The sequence below is a fragment of the Ursus arctos genome, unplaced genomic scaffold (genome assembly GCF_023065955.2).
Source record: "Ursus arctos isolate Adak ecotype North America unplaced genomic scaffold, UrsArc2.0 scaffold_9, whole genome shotgun sequence".
NCBI lineage: Eukaryota > Metazoa > Chordata > Mammalia > Carnivora > Ursidae > Ursus > Ursus arctos.
The window spans coordinates 6569490-6588985 of NW_026623111.1; the positions used below are offsets into that span (position 1 = coordinate 6569490).

General features: G+C 51.7%; 1 protein-coding gene across 24 annotated transcripts in view; it reads right to left on the reverse strand.

The window, feature by feature from the left end:
* The window catches only part of SLC2A9 (solute carrier family 2 member 9), a 255791-nt gene that overhangs the window by 49444 nt on the left and 186851 nt on the right, over positions 1 to 19496 (reverse strand). For 22 of the 24 annotated variants that reach the window (XR_007187921.2, XR_007187922.2, XR_007187923.2 and 19 more), the window contains 2 exons: positions 14155 to 14256; positions 11278 to 11353 (listed from right to left, as the gene is read on the reverse strand). Coding sequence is in view for 21 of the 24 variants with exons in the window: in XM_048212108.2 (XP_048068065.1) it covers positions 11278 to 11353; positions 14155 to 14256 (178 nt within the window). In the remaining 3 variants the exon portion in view is untranslated. Of the gene's footprint in view, positions 1 to 7178; positions 14257 to 19496 lie in introns of those variants that run through there. The other 2 variants (XM_057309909.1, XM_057309910.1) reach the window with 1 other exon arrangement.

The following is a 19496-nucleotide window of genomic DNA, read 5'->3' on the forward strand; positions in this document are numbered from 1 at the left end:
TGGTGGTGATGATGGTGATGATGGTGGTGGTGATGATGGTGGGGGGAGTGGTAATCATGATAATTGTCAAATTGCACTACTCAGCTGAGATTTGTTGGTTTCCTTATTGAGCACTGGCAGTGATGTTTTGAGCCCACCTCAAAACCTCTGCCTGTGTGGGAGTGAGGAACAAGGGGGATGGAGAGTTTAGGATGACCTACAGAGCAAGTAAGTTGTTGGTGGCTTCGTACGTTGAAATAAGGGGATACAGGAGGAAAAGCAGATTTAGGGAGGAAATGATGATTTCTGACTGGGCATGTTCAGTTTTTAGGAACCCATATGATGTCTGTGTGGAGTTGAACTGTAAGGAAGTAGACCCCTGGGTCTGGAATTTGGGAGGGAAGTGTAGGTGGAGAGCAGGAGTGGGGGCACCAGAGAAGAGTGGACATGGACACTATCAGTGGAGAAGACCATCCTGGGACAGCGTCTGCAGTGAGAAGTGCATGGGTCAAGGGCAGAGCCTGGGGAGTGCCAGCATCCATGCACAGGAAGAAGACGAGAGCAGGAGGGGACAAAGGACGGATGGCCAGAGAGGGAAGATGTAGGAAACAGACCTGCATTAGCCTGAGGAAGAGAGCTTGAAGGAAAGGGTCATCAAGAGTCTCATTAACTGGGAAGAAAAGACAGCAAAGAGGCAAACACCTGCTCAGGTCAGGTTTGGTGCCAAACTACTGAAAAATAATTGTTTTTCCTGAGTTTCTTGAATTTTGGAATTGCAGATAAGGGATGTGGGCGTGACAGGCATGGAGCTGCACCGTCCCGATCAGGCTTCAGGGAAGGAGGACTGCTGGCACATGCCTCCAGCCCCGTTAGGGTCAGCCTCAGCAGTAGAGGACCGCCTGGCCACACAGCACACATTTTCCAGGGTGGCCCTCTTCCAAGGACTGCAGGCAGTGGGGTACAAAGGCCTGGGCCACAGCATGGCCTTTCTGATGGGCCGTTTCAACTGCAGACTCCCTATGGGTTGGCTGAGCTGTTCCTGGGCCCGCATCACAGCCCAACCTCTCCCACCACCCGCCCCGTGCCTTCCTTCAATGGGTGCGGACCCCTGATAAACACTCCTTATCCCAAACTGCATCTTGGCATCAGGTTCTGGACAAACTACCCCGTGACAGGGCCTGTGCTTTACATATGCCCCCTCACCTGTCCTGGGATGGCTAAAGCTCACGTCTATGCTACCATGTCTAAGACTGACCCCTAATCTGCTCCCTTCGCCTCCTCAGTTAACAGCAGCACCATGCTTGAGTCTTTTGGCTCTGGTCTTGCTCTGGGCTTGCTCCACATCCCACAACCAACCAGCCAAAGCATTCAGTCCACTAAAACTTACAAATATTACTGTGTTTGGAATTCACCATTTCTCACCACTTCCTCCACTGCCACCCTGGTCCAAGGGGCCACCGCCATCTGCCCGCCTGATTGTAAGAACTTTCTGACTGGTGTCCCAGCTTTTACCCTTGGCCTCCTACAGTCTGTTTTACCACAGCAGTCAAGAACATCCTTTTAAAATGGAGCTTAGAAGCTGTCACTCCTCTGCCCCAAATCCCCAGAGGGCTGCCATCTCTCCCAAAGAAAAAGCCTGAAGTCCTTAAAATGGCCTACAGAGCAGCACACGACCTGCCTGTCTTCCTGTCTTCCATCACTCGCAGTTCAATTCCATCTCCAGCTGATCTGCCTTCACTCACTCTCTGCCCTCACTGGCCTCCTTGCTGTTCTCGCAGCAGATCAGACATGTTCCTGCCTCAGGGCCTTTGCACTGACTGATCCCTCTGCTGAGTGTGCTCTTTCAGCTATTTGCATGTCTCATTCCCTCCAACCCTTCCCCAAATCTTTGCTCAATTGTCACCTTGCCATGGAGGCCTTCCCTAACAACCCCAGGTCAAATTCAATACCTTCCCAGAGGTGCTTCCCACCCACCTTCCCTGCTCTAATTTTCTCCACAGTGCTTATCCCATTCCAACACATGTGATGAATGACTTTTCATATTGTTTTTTGTCTCCCTCCACTATAGCAAGTGCTCTTTGGTGACAGGTGTTTTTCTCTCTTGTTTTTATTGCATCCCCAGCACCTATAGGAATGCCTGGCACAAGGTTCCATCAGTAATTATTTGAATGAATAGGTGGATTTAAACCTTACGAAGGGCCAGCAAAGTAGGTACTATGGTTACCTTTAATTTTCAGGTGAGGCCCAGCGAGATTAAGCCATTTGCCCAAAGCCACACTGTTAGTAAGAGGCAGAATTAGTGCCTGACCTGTGGAGGCTTCTTGTTCCAGGACTTTTACTTTGAATCAGTGTTATGGGCTGAATTGTGCCATCCCCTCTTGACACCCCCTACAAAATTCATGTGGAAGAATGTTAGGAAACCTCTAGGACCTCAGAATGTGGCTGTCTTTGGAGATGGGGCCTTTAAAGAGGGGATTAAGGCAAAATGAGGGCAGACGGGCAGGCCCTGATCCAGGATGACTGGTGTCCGCGTAAGAGAAAGAGGGACAAGCGTATGCGGACACAGGGAGAAGATGCCGACTACGAGGCAAGGAGAGAGGCCTTCCAAGGAACCAACCCTGTGTGCCCTTCGCTCTGGGACTTCCAGCCTCTAGATCCACGAGACAGGACAGTCCTGGTGTTTAAACCTCTCGGTCTGTGCTTCTTGGTTACGCCAGCTGAGAAGACTCGTCCAATCACTATTCAAGCTGAGTACACAGGTGGGGTACGATCTGGTCCTGCCCACCTTTTAGTCCCCTCTGCTAACACCCAGCTCCCCCATAATGCCGCTAGCCACCTGGACCACTTGCCCACTTCCCACACATCCTGCTATCTCATGCATTTTAACCTTAGGAAAGGCTATTAGTACCCGACTGTCCCATTCCGCACCCCTCCCCAACTCGCTCACAAAGATGTCCGCATCTGAAGCCCCAGAACGTGCGAACATGTTAGCTTGTATGACGAAAGAGACTTTGCAGGTGTGATTAAATGAAGGACCTTGGGATGGGAAGATTATTCTGGAATAGGCTATGCAATCTGGGTGGGCCCGGGTAATCCCAGGGTCCTTCTACAGAGGAGACAGGAGGTCAGAGATGAGGAAGATGCCATGCTGCTGGATCAGAGGACTGAGGAGGGGCCACAAGATCTGGGGTGTGGGTGGTCTCTCAGTGGGAAAAGGCAAGCAAGCAAATGCCCCTGGAGACAGAGGGAACCACCGCTGCCCAGTGCAAGTGATTTCAGACTTCTGACCCCCAGAGCTGTAGGAGAGGAAATTCCTGTGGTTCTCAGTCCCCGCGTTACTGGTCATTTGTAGCAGCGGCCACAGGAACCAAGCGCAGCCCTGCCTCACCCTGCCTTGTCCCCAAGAACTGCGTTCTATTAATTCTCAAGATTCAGTGAGTGATCTCACCCTGGATCAGCAGTGTGGGTCCGAAGTGCATCACAGGGACCCCTGTAAGAGGGAGGCCGAGGGGTGTGGGGCAGACACCAGGGAGAAGGCCATGTGAAGACGGGGCAGAGATGGGGGGATGTGGCTGCAAGTCGAGGAAAGGCGGCCGCTACCAGAAGCCAGGAGAGAGACCTGGAACAGATTCATCCCCAGGGCTTCCAGCCCTGCCCCCCCTTCATGTCTGACTTTGCTCTCCAGCACTGCCAGGGAATGCATTTCTGTCCCTTAGAGGCTCCCGTTTGTGGTCTTGCATGACAGCAGCCGCAGGAAGCTGATACCCTCAGATGGAGAATCAGGCTCTCCCCTCCGCGGTTGTGAGGAACAGTGAAGTGTCAGACTCCATTGCCAGGTTCCTAGGGATCGCTCAGCTGGGAGGAAGACAGCAGCCAGCAGACACTGCAGAAGAGCCTGGAAGCTGGGCACCTGTCACTCATTTCAGGGACTGCAGGACCAGAATTTTCCACATTATTGTTGAAAATCCAGGCTTACGTGTTGACACTCTGGAGGGCCCAAATTCTTCCCCAGAGCAGCATTTGCTTGGGATTGCTTCGGAGGGAGAATCCTTCCCGCAGAGGGCGCGCAGCAAATCATGAAGAGAACGGCCACATTTTCCTACTCATGTTTCAGGAGATAAGCTCACTAACTAACTCTGCCTTAGACTGTGGGAAAGAGATAAGTAGGAAAACGAAGTGTTTGCAGAAATGAAGGAGGGAAAACCACAGGAAAGAGGAGACCGCAGAGCTGGGGAGACATGGGTTCAAATCCTGGCAGGCCACCTGTGCCCCGGGTGATGTGGGCAAGGCAGGCTCCTTGTGTAGAGGTGCCCTCGTCGGGGACAGGGTGTCTCCTTTGCGGGGTGCTGTGAGGACCAGGGTGAATGCGGCAAAGTACCTAGGGCTCAGCAGAAAATACCAATTTAAAAAGTTCCGCTTGGTCTTCTTGAATAAGCCAAACGTGCCCCTGAGCCTGGCAAGTACCCTGCCGCCCTCCCGCTTGGCATGAAGGGTCAGGTGATGCAAGCCCCTCATTTCCAAGCCCACTGGCCCTGTACCTGCAGCTGCCTGGGGGTCAGGAAACAGTTTCCTAACAACTCTGTGCCCTGCTAGTTTCCAAGGCTGCCGAACCAATCACTGCAAACCTGGTGACCTGAACTGACAGAAAGGTGTTCTCTCCCAGTTCTGGGGGCCAGAGTGGGAGTCAGCGTGCGGGCAGGGTTCATGTTCCTGGAGGCCCTGAGCAAGGAGCTGTCCCGAGGCTCTCTTAGCTTCTGGTGTTGCTGGCAATCCTTGGTGCTACGTGACTGTTCCCGTGTCTCTCGAATCTCTGCCTCTGTCTTCACATCACCTTCTCCTCTGTGTGTCTCCCCGTGTCTTCTCCTCATCTTATAAGGACACCAGTCATTGGATTTCAGGCCCACCTTCAATCCGGGGTGATTTCACCTTGAGATCCTTAAAAATGACAGCTACCAAGACCTACTTCTAAACAAGGTCACATTCTGAGGTTCCGCGCAGACGCAAATCTGGGGGGGGGCTTGCACTGCTCACCCCACTGCAGTAGCTAGCTGCACAAGCACTGCCCTCCCACTGACTTGGGGAGCACCTGCCACGAGTGACCTAGGACAGCAGAGCCTCTCGGGGGCCCAGCTCCCTCACGTGCACATTGGGAAGGCAGCGGTCTGCCCGTGGGGCTGGTGTGAGGCCAGAGAGACGTGGCTCGAGCGAGACACCCAGCACAGATCCCAAAATGCCCACGAGATAACTGACTGCCCACACTTTCACTGTTACCATCATTACTGTGACTTTTACTGTCGTCCTGAGGGTCTGTGCCCGAGATGTCAATGGCCAGTGCTCAGGCTGGCTAGCTCACTGAGCATGGGTCTTTGGGCAGTCATGGAGCTAGTCACTAAGTCTAGAAGCTTCCACAGACAGGAGTGGTTTGGGCTGGGCTGGTGGCTTAGGAATTATTCAGAATACATGTTAAAATGCCATTCCTGTTCCCTGCCGAGTGGCCTGGACAGGGCCCTGGGCTTACATTTGACCACAGATGGGGGGTTCTGAAGGGTAGCTGCCCAGTTGGAGAGCTCCTTTTCTGGGTCAGCCCCTCATTTCACCGATGGGGAAACCGAGAGCCACAGAGGGACATGGCCTTGCCCAAATCACTGCAGATTTTGGCAGAAGAGCAGTGAAATTCCAAAGCATCCACAGATGGCCTCTCTGGAGCCCGAAATCCTCCCTGTGCATTAGCTGGGGCAGCAGAGGGTGCTGTCTCCTGTCCTGGCCAGGAAGCAGGGCTCAGAGAAGTGACTAAGGTAGGTCACAAGGTTGGCTCAAGGTCAATGCAGCCAAAGCCAGAGATGTAAAATGCATTATGAATAAGAAAACGTGAGTAAGAGGGGCACATGGGTGACTCAGTAGGTTGAGCACCTGACTCTTGGTTTTGGTTCAGGTTGTGATCTCAGGGTCAAGCCCCGTATCTGCTTGGAATTCTCTCTCCCTCTCCCTCTGCCCCCCCAACTCGCAAACTTGCTCTTTCTCTAAAATACATAAATAAAATTTAAAAAAAAGAGAATACATTAATAAGAGAAACCAGTCTATGGACAGGTGGGGAGCCCTGGCTATCTGAACCTTTGCTATCCACACTCTTGTTTCCCAAACACAGAATAAAATAAATTAAGATAAATGTGTTGACATACCCTTGCTATCCAAATCCAGTCAGTTTCTACATGAATCTCTGAAACCAAATGGATTTAGAGCAAGAGGAGGACCTGTATTCTTACTGTAGATGAGAATATACTTAATGCCACTCAGCTGTGCCTCCCACTCCCCACTAACCTCCACCTACAACAGGGAATGAAGAAAAAAAGAGGAAAGTTCTTCGAAATTCACTTATATAGACAAAATGAATAACAACCAGAAATCTATAAAAGCTGTTAAAAACCATTCTTTGTTTTTTTTTTAAAGACTTATTTATTTATTTGACAGAGAGAGAGACAGCCAGCGAGAGAGGGAACACAAGCAGGGGGAGTGGGAGAGGAAGAAGCAGGCTCCCAGCGGAGGAGCCTGATGTGGGGCTCGATCCCAGACGCCGGGATCACGCCCTGAGCCGAAGGCAGACAATTAACGACTGCACCACCCAGGTGCCCCAAAAACCATTCTTTTCTGTACAGAATTCTGTACATTCTCCATAGATAGAGAAAGAAGATAAATCCAGCAAATTATTTTTCTGTATGATTTGGCTTTCACCAATTTCACGTTTAGTGTGCTGACTTTTGATGAGTTACCTTTCAGTAAGTTGTTTTGCTTCCTGCATGGCCGACAGGTGGAGGGGTGGACATCGGAAGTTTGTCCTGTCGAGATCATCTGAATGATCGAGTCTTTGACATTTCCCTATAATCTGCCTTTACCACTGCAACTTGTCTTGTTATCAAACATTCCTCCAATTATCCCAGTTTGAGTGTGCTGATTGTGTGTACGTGTATGTGCGTGTGTGTTTCACCATTATTATCTCCAGGCCTGGAAGGATGTCTGCCCTCACTATTTATGAAATGGGTGAATGATATCTCTATATCTATCTATCTATTTTCTTCCTTCCTTCCTTCCTCCCTCCCTCCCTCCCTCCCTCCCTCCCTCCCTCCCTCCCTCCCTCCCTCTTTCTTTCTTCCTTCCTTCCTTCCTTCCTTCCTTCCTTCCTTCCTTCCTTCCTTCCTTCCTTCTTTCTTTCTTTCTTTCTTTCTTTCTTTCTTTCTTTCTTTCTTTCTTTCTTGAGTCCGTAATTGTCTTTCCAGACTAAATCAACAGCATAGACACGGGAGCCCTTTCTCCAGCCACTAGGCACTCGGTAGGTCCCCAGCAGGGTGGCTCTAGGCCTCTGCAGTATTTAGAGCACAATGACCTTCTAAGAGCAGTGACCATACTCCACGTTGCGGGGTAGGTGGTGGTGTGTCTGTCCTCCCCACCAGCATGGAAACCTCCCTGGAAGGTTTCGCTTGGTGCCATGTCATAAGATTTTTCACACTGTAACTGAAACGCTTTGGTGGCCTCTCCTTTCCCTCAAAGATAAAGCTCGTTTATGGGGCCTCATTTATGAGCTGTCACGGCCACTGCCCCAGGGTTATGCACGCAGATAAAATATGTAGCAGGAAACCGCCTGTCCTGTTTCTCTCTTTCCCTTCACCTCATTCCAACTCCCTGTCAAGCCTCCTTGAATTGATTTGCTCATCACAGAAGCTGCCTCAGGCAAACTCCTAGTGTCTTTCCTGGGAGGATGGTCCTTTCACTTAATCCTGCAGGGGCAGCCTCAAACGGAAGTCTCTCAGCCCCTGATCTATCAGCGTTCCTGAGCCACACCTTCCCAGTATGGCTCCTCCTTGGATCCGCTCCTTCCCTCCTTCCCGTCCAGTTAAGATGATCTCCCAACCTAAGTGGCAGCCTCCCTTAGGTAATTTCCCTGGGGCCTAATCTGTGCATTGTCAATGTGAATTGAAGAGAAGTTTCTAAAGCCTGCTCAGTCCTATAGCGGGTGCGGCCTGGCAGCTGGGCAAGCATGGCGGGGCTTGGGGGAGCAGAGGGTAAGGGGCCCACACTGACCTGGGAGTAGGGAGGGCAGGTGGACTTCCCTTTAGGGAGGCTCCCAGATGCTGAGGGAGAGCTTGGAATCTAAACCGCCAGAAACTCAGCAGGCTCTGTGATCAGAAGAAAACCATGTTTGCCCATAACGGGAGTAAAACGAACACCACTGCAGGAAGAGCGGGGGCTTGGGACAAAACACTAGGCAAAGCTTAATGGTTTTGGTTGGGAAAGCACTTCAGGTTTATGGCTGAGTCCAATTTAGCCTACTTGGAAGCAGATGGAAGAAGAAGATGTCCACTGAGATACAACATGAACATTCATGGTTCCTCCCGGGAAAACAGCTGTTCCGGAAGAAGATAACCCAGAAAGCACTACAATCACACCGTGAAGTGGAGAGCTTCCCCTCCGTGATCTGCTCTTGTCCCAGGGACACGTTGGGCTCCTTGTCAGGGAGGCAGTGCCTAGGGTCACCGCCCTCGTTCCGGTGGTTTGCTGCAGACTGCATTACCCGTCGGGCGCCTGGTTGGTGCCTCCTCCTCTGATTTGTTCCCTCTCCTCCCGTCTGCCTCCCAGATGCCCTCTTCCACTGCAAATCTGCCCCATGACATTTATGCCTCAAACCCCCAACAGACCTCTCTGGAGCTCAGGATAAAATCATAAATCCTTAGTGTAACTCAACTCCCTGGGCTCTCTCGGTCTGCTTCCAGCCCATCTCAACATGTCCTCAGCAATGGCTGTCTTGCCCCGAGCTCTGGACAGTGGTTCCGGGCTCCACCCAGAAACCAGAGCCTGGCTCAGGGGGTGTAGGGTGAGGCCTGACATTCAGTGTTCGCTGTGGTTCTTCAAGCCGGCCAGGTGACTGTAACACATGCAGCCGCGTTCAAAACCACTGCTCTAGTCCAGGGTCCTGAAATCTGGGTACACGCTGGAACCACACGGGCGTGTTAGAAAAGGCAGAACCGGGGTTCCTTGACATAAACTTCTTTTTCACTCTGGTGTTTTTGCTGGCTGCTCCCCTCGTGTGGAAATCCCTCCTTCCCTACCTGCAGGCTACCTTCCAAATGTCAGAATTGAGGGGCTCTAGCAGGGGTTGGCAGACTGTCTGCAGAAGGTCAAACAGGAACTACGTTAGCCTTTTTAGGCCACCACATGTAGTCTCTGCCACACATTCTTCTCTTTTTCCCTCTAAAATGTAAAATGTTAAACTTTTTCTTTTCTTTAAAAGATTTATTTATTTGAGAGAGAGAGAGAGTGAGCGAGTGGTGGGGGGAGGGGCAAAGGGAGGGAGAGAAAGAATCTCAAGCAGATGCCCTGCTGAGTGTGGAGTCCAATGCAGGGCTCGAACTCACAACCCTGAGATCACGACATGAGCCGAAACCAAGAGTCGAAGCTTAACTGACTGTCACCCAGGTGCCCCAAACTTTCTCTTTTAAAATTTACAAGAAAAATAATTCTTTGCTCATGGGTCATATGAAACAAGCTATGGGCCAGATTTGGCCCACATGCCATAGTTTGCTGACCCCGGATAATAGAACTGTCAGTTTTGTGAGGTAGTGAGTTCCCCACTGTTTGAAGCACTCAAGTGATGGAGGGATCTGTGGCAGGAATGCACATCGTCTATGGCTGTGCTTGCACTCCCGCTGCAGAGGTGAGTAGTTGTGATAGAGACTGTGTGGCCTGTGAAAATATTTACTATCTGGACCTTTACAGAAAGAGTTGGCCAATCCCTGCATTAAATAAATGAGTGTATACAGGAAACAGATGAGCCAGTGAAGGTGTGACGAAGCGTGTGTGGATGACGTGCATGTGTAAATGCGTGTGCACGTGTGCACGTGTGTACTTGTGTGTGTGTGTGCGTGTAGGTGCTGACTGTAGATTAAGAGGTCAGGAGAGGACTCACCGGGCCTGACGTCTCAAGCGGGATTTCCACACCAGCCCATAAGCCCTGGGGGAGCGGAGGCTGCCCTCCTGGTCTGCTGCCCAGTGTTCCCCTGGGGCCTCTGGCTGCCCCCCTGCAGGGGCGCCCACGTGAATGCTGTCCATAGAAGGGGTGATGGGGGGCCCTGTGGGACTGAACACATTTCCATGTGCCCTTGTTGGTCCTCTGGTCGATTCGCTGCATCACCTGGAGGGTGCCTCTGCCTTCCTCAGCCCTCTGATCACCACCACAACACGGTGGGGGTGTGTGTGCGTGTGTGTGTGTGCACACACGTGTGCATGCCTAACACCCTTCCTCCCTCGTTCTGCAGCCCATTCTGCCATCTCACTGTAACAGCCTGCTGTCCTGAATCGGGGAAAGATGCTGTCCATCCAGCACAGATGCGACAGGACACGGAATGTGATGGCCCATGAGAAGCAGCAACACAAAGCAATTCAGTCCTACGTGTACTGATCGAAGCCTAGTGTTGTTTTCATCAACACAGAAGCCAAAATAAAGAAACACAGCCACACCTGCCAGACAGACGTGTGCAGTGTCAGACCTGCCCCGACCCCCTTCTCAGTCCCAGCTGAGGGGGACCCCTGTCTGATGGGGCCCCTGAGGACACAGACACAGAGCCAGGGAACAGCAGGGCCATTTTATAGATGGGGAAACTGAGGCCCAAGGAGACCAGAAGACTTTCCCACTAGGGAAATGGCAGAGCTGGGGCTGGAAGTGAGGCCTGGGGAAACCGAGGCTCAGAACACTCCAGACTCCACCCTCATGCAGCTACAGTATCGGGTGGTGATCAGGGCCCTGGGAGTCAGGTGGCTGCACCACAGCTCACTCCCGTCCCCACTTCCCTAGAGCTGTCACAAGCCTTAAATGAGCTAATGCGCATCAAGTACTCGGCCACGTGGAGCACATACCCAGCGATCGATAAATACCAGCCATTACTATTATCATTATTGCTATTATCATAACATCTTCCACGCTTAACGGTCGCTTCTCTGTGGCACAGACTGTAACTGGAGTACCTCCCGTTCATCCCAAGCTAGTGTACTGGGCTCAGAGCTCTCGCAACCGTTAACTGTAGCTGGGCTGTTGCTCTGTGTTCTCAGCCGCCCAACCCTGGGTGAGCCTGTTACCTGTTACCTGCCAGCTGTGGGATGGAGATGAAGGCCATCACTGCATTTAAACAGGGAGGGGACTCTCTCTCCCCCTCCGCTCCCAGTCAGGCCTTGCCCCTCCCGGGCCCCAAGCCCCCGTGTACAGCGAGAACACCCCGGCTCGGCGGTGCCGGGGAGAAAGGTGGCGTGCCTTACCTGGCCCACTGCAGAAGGAGGCGATGATGGCCAGGATGCACACGATACTCAGGTACGGGATCCAGGAGGCGTGGTCCTGCGGGAGAGCAGGGGTGTGGGCAGGGGAGGAGGCAGCGGGGCAGACAGACCTGGGTTCTCACCCCAGCACCTCCCCGATCCATCTGCATGACCTGGGGCAGGGCACTTCACATCTCTGAGCCCCGGTTTCAGTGTCCATAAAATGGGGATAATGATAACCCCCAAGCCATTCCATCCGCCTGTTTTACAGAGGTGAGGTGAAAGGAGATGATGCCTCCCAAGAGTTTAGCAGTGTCCTCAGCATACAGCACGGGGTAAATAAATGAGTAACTAACACTGATTGAGTGCTTAGTCTGAAGCAGGCAACATGAGAAGTTTTATAGGCATTATCACATTAAAAAAAATTTCTTAGTTAATCCCTCTTGTTGTGTGAAACACTACATTTCTACCCCTGCTGTCCTGACAGATATAAGTTAACTGGTGTCACTAAATATGTCTGGAGGGGCTGTCACTTGTCTGGCGGGGTCGAGGTGGCTCGGTGCTGGGCATGGAAAGGTGTCCTAGCAGACTGGTCGTCTGATCATTAGAACATGGTGTCACCAGTGATGGGACATGGTGAGCATGTTTGGAAGTGGTGGGGCACCTCAGCCCAATCTAGAGAGATTCAGGGAAGGGAGGAGCCTGTGTTCAGCTTTGAAGGTTAAGCCGCGTTCACACAAGAGCAAAAGAAGAGGAAAAATAGTTTCAGGAGAGGATTCTACATGAGCAAGGGCACAGAGGCACAGGAGAGCACAGCACGGGGGTGAGCAGCAAGTGTTCAGAGTGGAGGGTGACGGATAGAGAGGGGGGAGAGCAGTCCTTCCATGTCCAAGTCCATCAGCTCTTGCTGAAGGAGGATCTAGGACTGAGGGGAGTACTGTGGGCTCTTGTAAACTGCATGGCCCACTGCTGCACCAAGTTATCCATCCATCCATCCATTCATCCATCCATCCATCCATCCATCCATCCATCCATCCATCCATCCATTGTCCATCCATCCATCTACCCATTGATCCATCCACCATACATCTATCCATCCATCATCTATTCATAAATTCACCCATCCACTCATCACTCATCATCCACCCATCCATCCACCCATCATCCATCATCTATCCATCATCATCCATCCATCCATCCATCCATCCATCCACCCATCCATCCATCCATCCATCCATCCATCCATCCATCCATCCATTCGTTCATTTGGCAGATTGTTTTTAGTTCCTCCTGGGTGCCATGCACTGGGCTCAGAAATGATACAGGCATGGCCCTTTCTTCCACGACTGTATCAGAAAAGAAAGATGAGTCAACAGGAAAAGCCAATCCTGTATGATAAGTGATACTGCAGGGTTGCCCCTGGGGTCCCTGGGAACACAGAGAAAGGTGCCTCACTGAGACATGGGGTAAGGATGGCTTCCTGGAGGAAGAGGTAGTCAAGAGATGTCCAGGGCTGCTTGAGTATGGAAAGCAAGAGAAGCCAGTTGAGCAGAGGGGGGGGCGCCCAGGAAGAGGAAAGAGCAGGCTCTTTGGAGCCTGCCAGGGAACAGGGCTGGAGGAGTGGGGAAGGAGGGACAGAGGCAGAGGAGGGCAGCCAAGCAGGGAAGAGCTCTGAAACCTTCTGAAGTGAAGCCTAGCGGGGTCCACTTGCTCCAGGCAGCCCTTCCAAACATCTGCCACAGCTGCAGAAACATCACCCAACTAGTGAGGGACCCAGCTCGGTCAGTCTGAGGGGCCTACAAGGGCACCCCATGCATGACAGCCCTGGTCTGGCAGTCAGGAAGGAGGGGTCACTGCCAGCACATCACCCCTAGGGCCGATGTTTCCGTCTCCTGCCTGGTCAGTGCACCCAGCGGCACTTCCTTTCTGAAGGACCACCATGCCAATATTGCCTTTCTCTAGAGTTTTTTGCGACATTAAGACATCTGGCAAGTGATCAACATGTGCAACTTTCTACTCAGGGATTCATTCTTGAAAACTCCCAGATTTGCTGACCACGTGACCTTGCCTCCTGCTTCCCTTGGTGCTGAGCCAGGCTCCAGGCACCGAGAAAGTGCTCCGTCACTGCAGGCTGTGCGAGCAGTACAGGGATGGGGGGTGGGGTGGGGGGGTGAGTAGAAGGAACCCCCAAGATCCTGGAATCTCATCCCAGCTCTGCCATTTACTAGAACCTTGAGCAGCTTCATTTATATTTATGCCTCAGCTGCCTGTCTCCATAAAAGGGAAAAATACCACTTTCACCAGTGGTATTTTCCCAAACCTACATTCCCCTAGCACTTGTCAGGTCTGGGTGCCCTTCCAAGCACTGTAGGTACATTTTCTTACTTAATCCTCCCAACGCCCCTGGGTACAGGGACAACTGTCCCATTTTAGGGATGGGAGCAGAGTCCCTGCTGGAACGCACAGGCAATGACGTGACAATTGTGGAAGTGCCTCACGTGGCAGCACCAGCCGCCCTGTGCTGAAATGTAGGAGCCAAAAGAGGCATCTTAGGGGTGGTCTAGTGTGGTCTCCTCTATTCCACAGTTGGGTAAACTGAGGCTCAGAGAGGGGACATATCTTGGCCAAGATCAGACAGCTCATTAGAGGCAGCGATAGGACTATATATCCGGTCTCTGTCTCCCAGTCCAAGGACCCATTAGCAAACCCTCCTCCTCGAGGGCACCCAGCAGCTTCTGAGCCGAGATGGCCCTTGGAATGCCATATTGCCAGAGTTGTCTGTAGACAGTACGAACTTCCTAGCCAAGGCCCCAGAGCACCAGAGCCGGAAGGCAGCTCCATGCTGACCTCTCTCAGGGTATGACATGCACATCCTCTCACCTGCAACGTCAGTGTGACAGTGAGGATCCCAAAGAAGAGGGCCATCAGTCCAAAGCCACCGATGAGGAGAGGTCTCCGTCCCAGGCGCTCGATGACCAAGCCCTAGGTCAGGGTGAAAGAGAGATGGTTATTACTTCCCTTCTAGCAGCAGGAGAAGGGGCTGTGGAAGCAGCACTGGGGTCATGGTTAAAGGACAGATTTGACCTTCAAATAGCCCAGCCACTTTCTCCATGGCCACAGCCAGAGAGGCAAAGGTCTTTATGAGAAAGGGAGGGAGAATAAAATCACCATCCTAGAGCACTATGTGTGTCCATACCCTCATCTTCCCTTCTAATCTTCCTTATTGGGGAAGGGTGGGCTTATCTGCCAAAGGAACCCAACGGACATGGTTGCCTTAGCCCTCCACCCACTCTTTGGAGCCAGCCTGCCACAGAAGGGAAGGGCGCTCCACTCCTAGAGCCCCTGTGTTGTCCATTCCACAGGGGCAGACTCCTACAGACTCCTGGGCAGGCGCCCAAGGGTGGGAGTGTGCAGAGAAGGTACTGACGTTTTCCACTCAGCCTGTGCCTCGGTGGGTCAGTTTCATTCTGGGGTGTGATAGCAGGAAGCTCCTCTGACTCAGCTCCTGAAGCCATGTCCCCCAGCCCAGCTTCCCACAGCTGTAGGACTGTCACTGACCTCTACCCAGCTGGCCCCTGTGTCTACCTCTCAGTTGGGCAAAGGCAGGGCTCTTCACTGAGCTCCTTCACATACCAATGACCCTGAGAAACAGTGATGTAGGTAAGTGTCAGAGACAGGTAGACTTGGTTTATATCCTGGGTCAACCACTTTCCAGATGTGTGAGCTTTGGCAAATGACTTCCCTTCCCAGAGCCTCAGGGCCTTTATCTGTGAAAGGAGGTCCAAAATACCCTCCAACAAGGCTGTCTGGAAGGGGCAGGCGATTCAATAGAGACTGCATTCAAAACACATAACAAGTCTTCCGGTCATGCCAAGACCTTCCCTCTTCTTCCCTCCTTCATCCCAGTGCACAGAAAGAAAACCCCAAAGATCAGAGGGTTAACTAACTCAGTGGCCATCACACAGCCAGTAAGAGAGACACAGAGACAAAGATGGGTGGGGGAGGGGAGAAAACTTGAATTCAGGGCATCTGAATAAAAATGCACAACTATTCTCCATTGGGCAATCAGGCAAGGCTTCCTGGAGGAGGCAACAGTAGCAGGAACTTGTCAGGCAGAGGGACCAGTGGGAGCGAAGGCCCTGGTCAAATGAGCCATCTGGTTTGGATAAGGCAAGGGAGTGACACTGCTGAGGGCCACAAAGCCAGAGCAGGTGTTTCTCCTGTCTGCCAGCTTCACGTGATGGTTCAAAAGCCAGAGCATCCAACTGAATGGTCACAATCCTGCCCCAAAGCCTGACAGAGTCTGGCTGCAGGAAACCCAAAGCCCTCCTCTCCCTCTTTCCTCAGGCCCTGCTCTCAGGAGGGCGGGTCGTAAGAAGCCCTCTGGGTGGGCTCTCCTGGAGCTGGGGTGGGGCATTGTTCCACTCAGCCAAGTGCACGCCGAAAGGTGAGCGGGCACAGCTCTAGACCAGCTGAGTACCTGCCAGATTGGCCACGGGGTGCTGCCTGGCTACCTTGGTGTGAGCGTTGAGGGGACCGGGGGGCTCTGGCATGGAAAGTCAGGGGCTCAGGCACAAAACATGCTTGGCTGATGGCCAGATGACTGGAAAACACCTACAACTTCCCTCAGGAAGCCTTTCCCTCTGCGGCCTAGGAGGGCAGGCAGCCCCAAGCGGCTAAACTTGGCCTCCTCTGACACCAGACCTGACAGAGCAGAGCACAGGTGGTGTCCAGAGGCACATGGACCTGAAACAGGCAGACCCGGGTTCGAGTCCTGTCTCTGCATCCAGGACAGGTGATTCGGCTTCTGTGAACCTCAGTTCCTCACCTGGCAAATGGAAACGGTGAGACTGTCTTTGCAGTGCAGCCATGAGATCAGAGGCCAAGAACTCACAGTGCTGGAAGTAGACTCATGAACAACACAGGCTTCAAACAAATGGCAGAAGAGGTATCATTCATTCATTCATTCATTTGAGAGAGAGAGCATGAGAGGGAAGAGGGGCAGAGGAAAGAACCCTCAAGCAGACCCCCAGCTAAATATGGAGCCTGACATGGGCCTCGATTCCAGGACCCTGAGATCATGACCTGAGCCAAAATCATGAGTTGGATGCTTAACTGACTGAGCCATCCAGCTGCCCCAGAATATGTATTAGTCTTGCAGTCAAGGGGTAGCCTGGGTCTGTCCCAGTTCCTGCCTCTAACTGGCTGTGTGGCCTTGAGCCAGTCAGGCATCCTACTGTGTCTTCCTTGCTCCTTTCCGATGACGATGGGTGGGAGTGGATGGCGACCATTTGCCAAGTGCCTGTGACGTGCCCGACGCTGCATTAAGCACTGCTCGTGCATCAACTACTCAATCCTCATGGCGACTTTATAAAGTAGGACCAATTAGTTGTCTGTTTTTACAGGTAAAGGAACTGAGACACAGAGGTTTTGGGAACTTGTCCAAGGTCACATGGCTGGTAGGAGGCAGAGGTGGGATCATCCGCAAAGTCTTTTCTGAGACATTACAATTTTCCAGACTAGAAAGAGACCAAGCCACCACTTTGCAACAGCCCCCTGTCACACCCAATATACAGCACCCTGTTCCCTGACCATGTCCTCACTTCAAGGCTGGGAGCTTCATCTTTATTTCCCAGAACCTAGAAGAGCACGCGTTGAGGTGCTGAGCCAATGTTTGCTGACTGAGGGAAGGTGTATCTTTGTGAGGCAGGCGTGACAGTTCACATATTGCAGAGGAGGACGATGAAGACGGTATGGTCACTCAGTGGGAAGCCAGCCCAGGGAGACCCATGAAGGCAGCAAAGATCAGCAATTACTGAGAAAGTTCTAAAGAGAAAGAAGGGCCAGCATCTAAGTCATCTCTCCCCACCAAACCCTCATGAGTTGGGTCCCACCAAAGGGAAGGTCCAGCTCGGGGCTCCTGGAGCAACAGCAACATGCACAGGGGAACTGGGCCCCTGGGCGGGGGCTGGGTGGGGGTGGGGAAGATCAGGGGCACCCAGGATCAGAGATTCTGGGATTTGTCAAAGGTCACATAGAGCTACTGGGAGATAAGGAAGTGGATTACATGCTCTCTCACACTGCAGGGATGGCTGCAAAATAGACATATTCTTGGATTCAGTCATTTGCTATTTGGGTATTTATTCTAAGAAAATAGATACTTGATGGAAGATTCATGGACTAAGATCTTCAAATGTAGTGTAATTTATACTAATGAGGAAACAGAAATCATCCAGAAGTCCACCCACAATTGAATGCTTCAATCAATACTGGAATACCCAGATGATAATGACATAGGAATTCACATATTTTAAAAGAATTTTAAAGAACAGAAAAATCCTCAGATTATGATTCTAAGGGAAAAGAGCAGAGCATAGAGCTGTATCTCACATATCCTCATGGACAGAGTTTGGTAAATTATGCAAAAGTATGCAAAAATGTATGCCAAAATTGCTTATAATGGCTAACTCTGGGGAAATACGTGATGATTCTTTTACTTGTTATTTTTCAGTCTTTTCTAAATTTTCCACAATAAGCTTTTTTTTAAATTTTTTTAAAAGATTTTATTTATTCGACAGAGATAGAGACAGCCAGCGAGAGAGGGAACACAAGCAGGGGGAGTGGGAGAGGAAGAAGCAGGCTCATAGTGGAAGAGCCTGATGTGGGGCTCAATCCCATAACGCCGGGATCACGCCCTGAGCCGAAGGCAGACGCTTAACCGCTGTGCCACCCAGGCGCCCCGTCAATAAGCCTTTTTTAATTGAAAAAAAAAGTCTAAAACATAGACTTAGCTAAAGCACTGGAAATGTGATGCCCTGAGTCACAAATCATTACTCTTCCCCTATCCCCGGTGATTTCCAGCACCTGCACATGCAGACCTTCCCCACGTGGAATGTCTTTGCTACAGTCTCAGGATGGCATCACCGTTCCCCACAGCTGGGCTGGCCGGAAAGACAAAGACTGCTCATGTGGAATGAGCGGCAGCCTTGTCTCCTTGGGTTACAGTGCCCAGTGGCAGAGCTCTGAAATGACGAGAGAAATGACCATGGCGAGCATCATAGTCACCGCGAGACACCGGGCACTTACGTTGCTGCCCTGAGATAAACGTGTGCTGCACTGTTACACTGAGATTAACGTGGACTCGTTACTGACTTCAGTGTATTGAGTGTTTTTTCTTTTGGTTTGTTTTAGTTTCTTCAAAGGCACCAGCAATAATTTCAGTGTCAGCAAGTGTGTCCCAGATACAAACTAGTTGAGACCCACTGTCTTACATCCTGATGCTAATATTCAAGTGCTTTGGGGTGGGGGTGGGGATCTGGCTATTTCGTTTCCCTAAAGTCTCCCGATGAACCAGTAACCTGAGCCAAGGTGGAGCTGGAAACACTGTCCCGGATTTGGAAACAGTCTCTAAAGATATCTAGGAAGACAGCAAAGAAAGAGCTGTGAGAAAGAAAGAGATAAAAACAACTCTGTCCCTCCTAGTGGGGACCCGATCAGTCCGCAGGGCTCCTTTCTTTGTCTCTGCCTCTTCTAAATTGTTTTAAAGTGCAGCCTGTCGAAAGGAATTAGGGTCAACATGGTATTTCCACTCAGCATTAAAGTCATTAGTGAAAACATTAGCTCAGGGTGAACAGTGGTCTCTGAAGGTTACTGACATCAGCTGGGGATGGGCTGTCCGCCTCCAAGAAATCCTTTCTGGGGACTCCTGAGCCACAGGCTATTCAGCAGTTCTGCAGCCACATACCCAGCACCTCCTGCCCGCCCCACAGTGCGGGGACCGCTGCTGGAATAACACAGAGAAGGTCTTTTGTCCCCTGGCACAGGGGCACTGAGAAGAAGGAGACAGGAGTCCTTGCCCTTGGCGAATCTTATGGGTTGAATTGTGTCCCCCCTCTCCGCCCCCCGCAAAAAAAGATATGTTGATGTCCTAACCACGGCTACCACAGAATGTGACTTTATTTGGAAACAGGGTCTTTACAGAGGTAATCAAATTCAGTGAGGACATTAGGCGGGCCCTAATCCCAGGTGACTGGAGTCCTTACAAAAGGGAAATTTGGCCACAGACGCGCACGGGAGAGCGCCCTGTGAGGATGAAGGCAGGGCTCAGGCTGGGGCTCTCCAAGCCCTGGAGCACCACGGAGCGCCAGCAGAGCGCCAGAGGCCCGGGGAGAGGCCGGAAGGGTTCACTCTCACAGCCTCAGGAGGAATCTGCCCTGCGACGC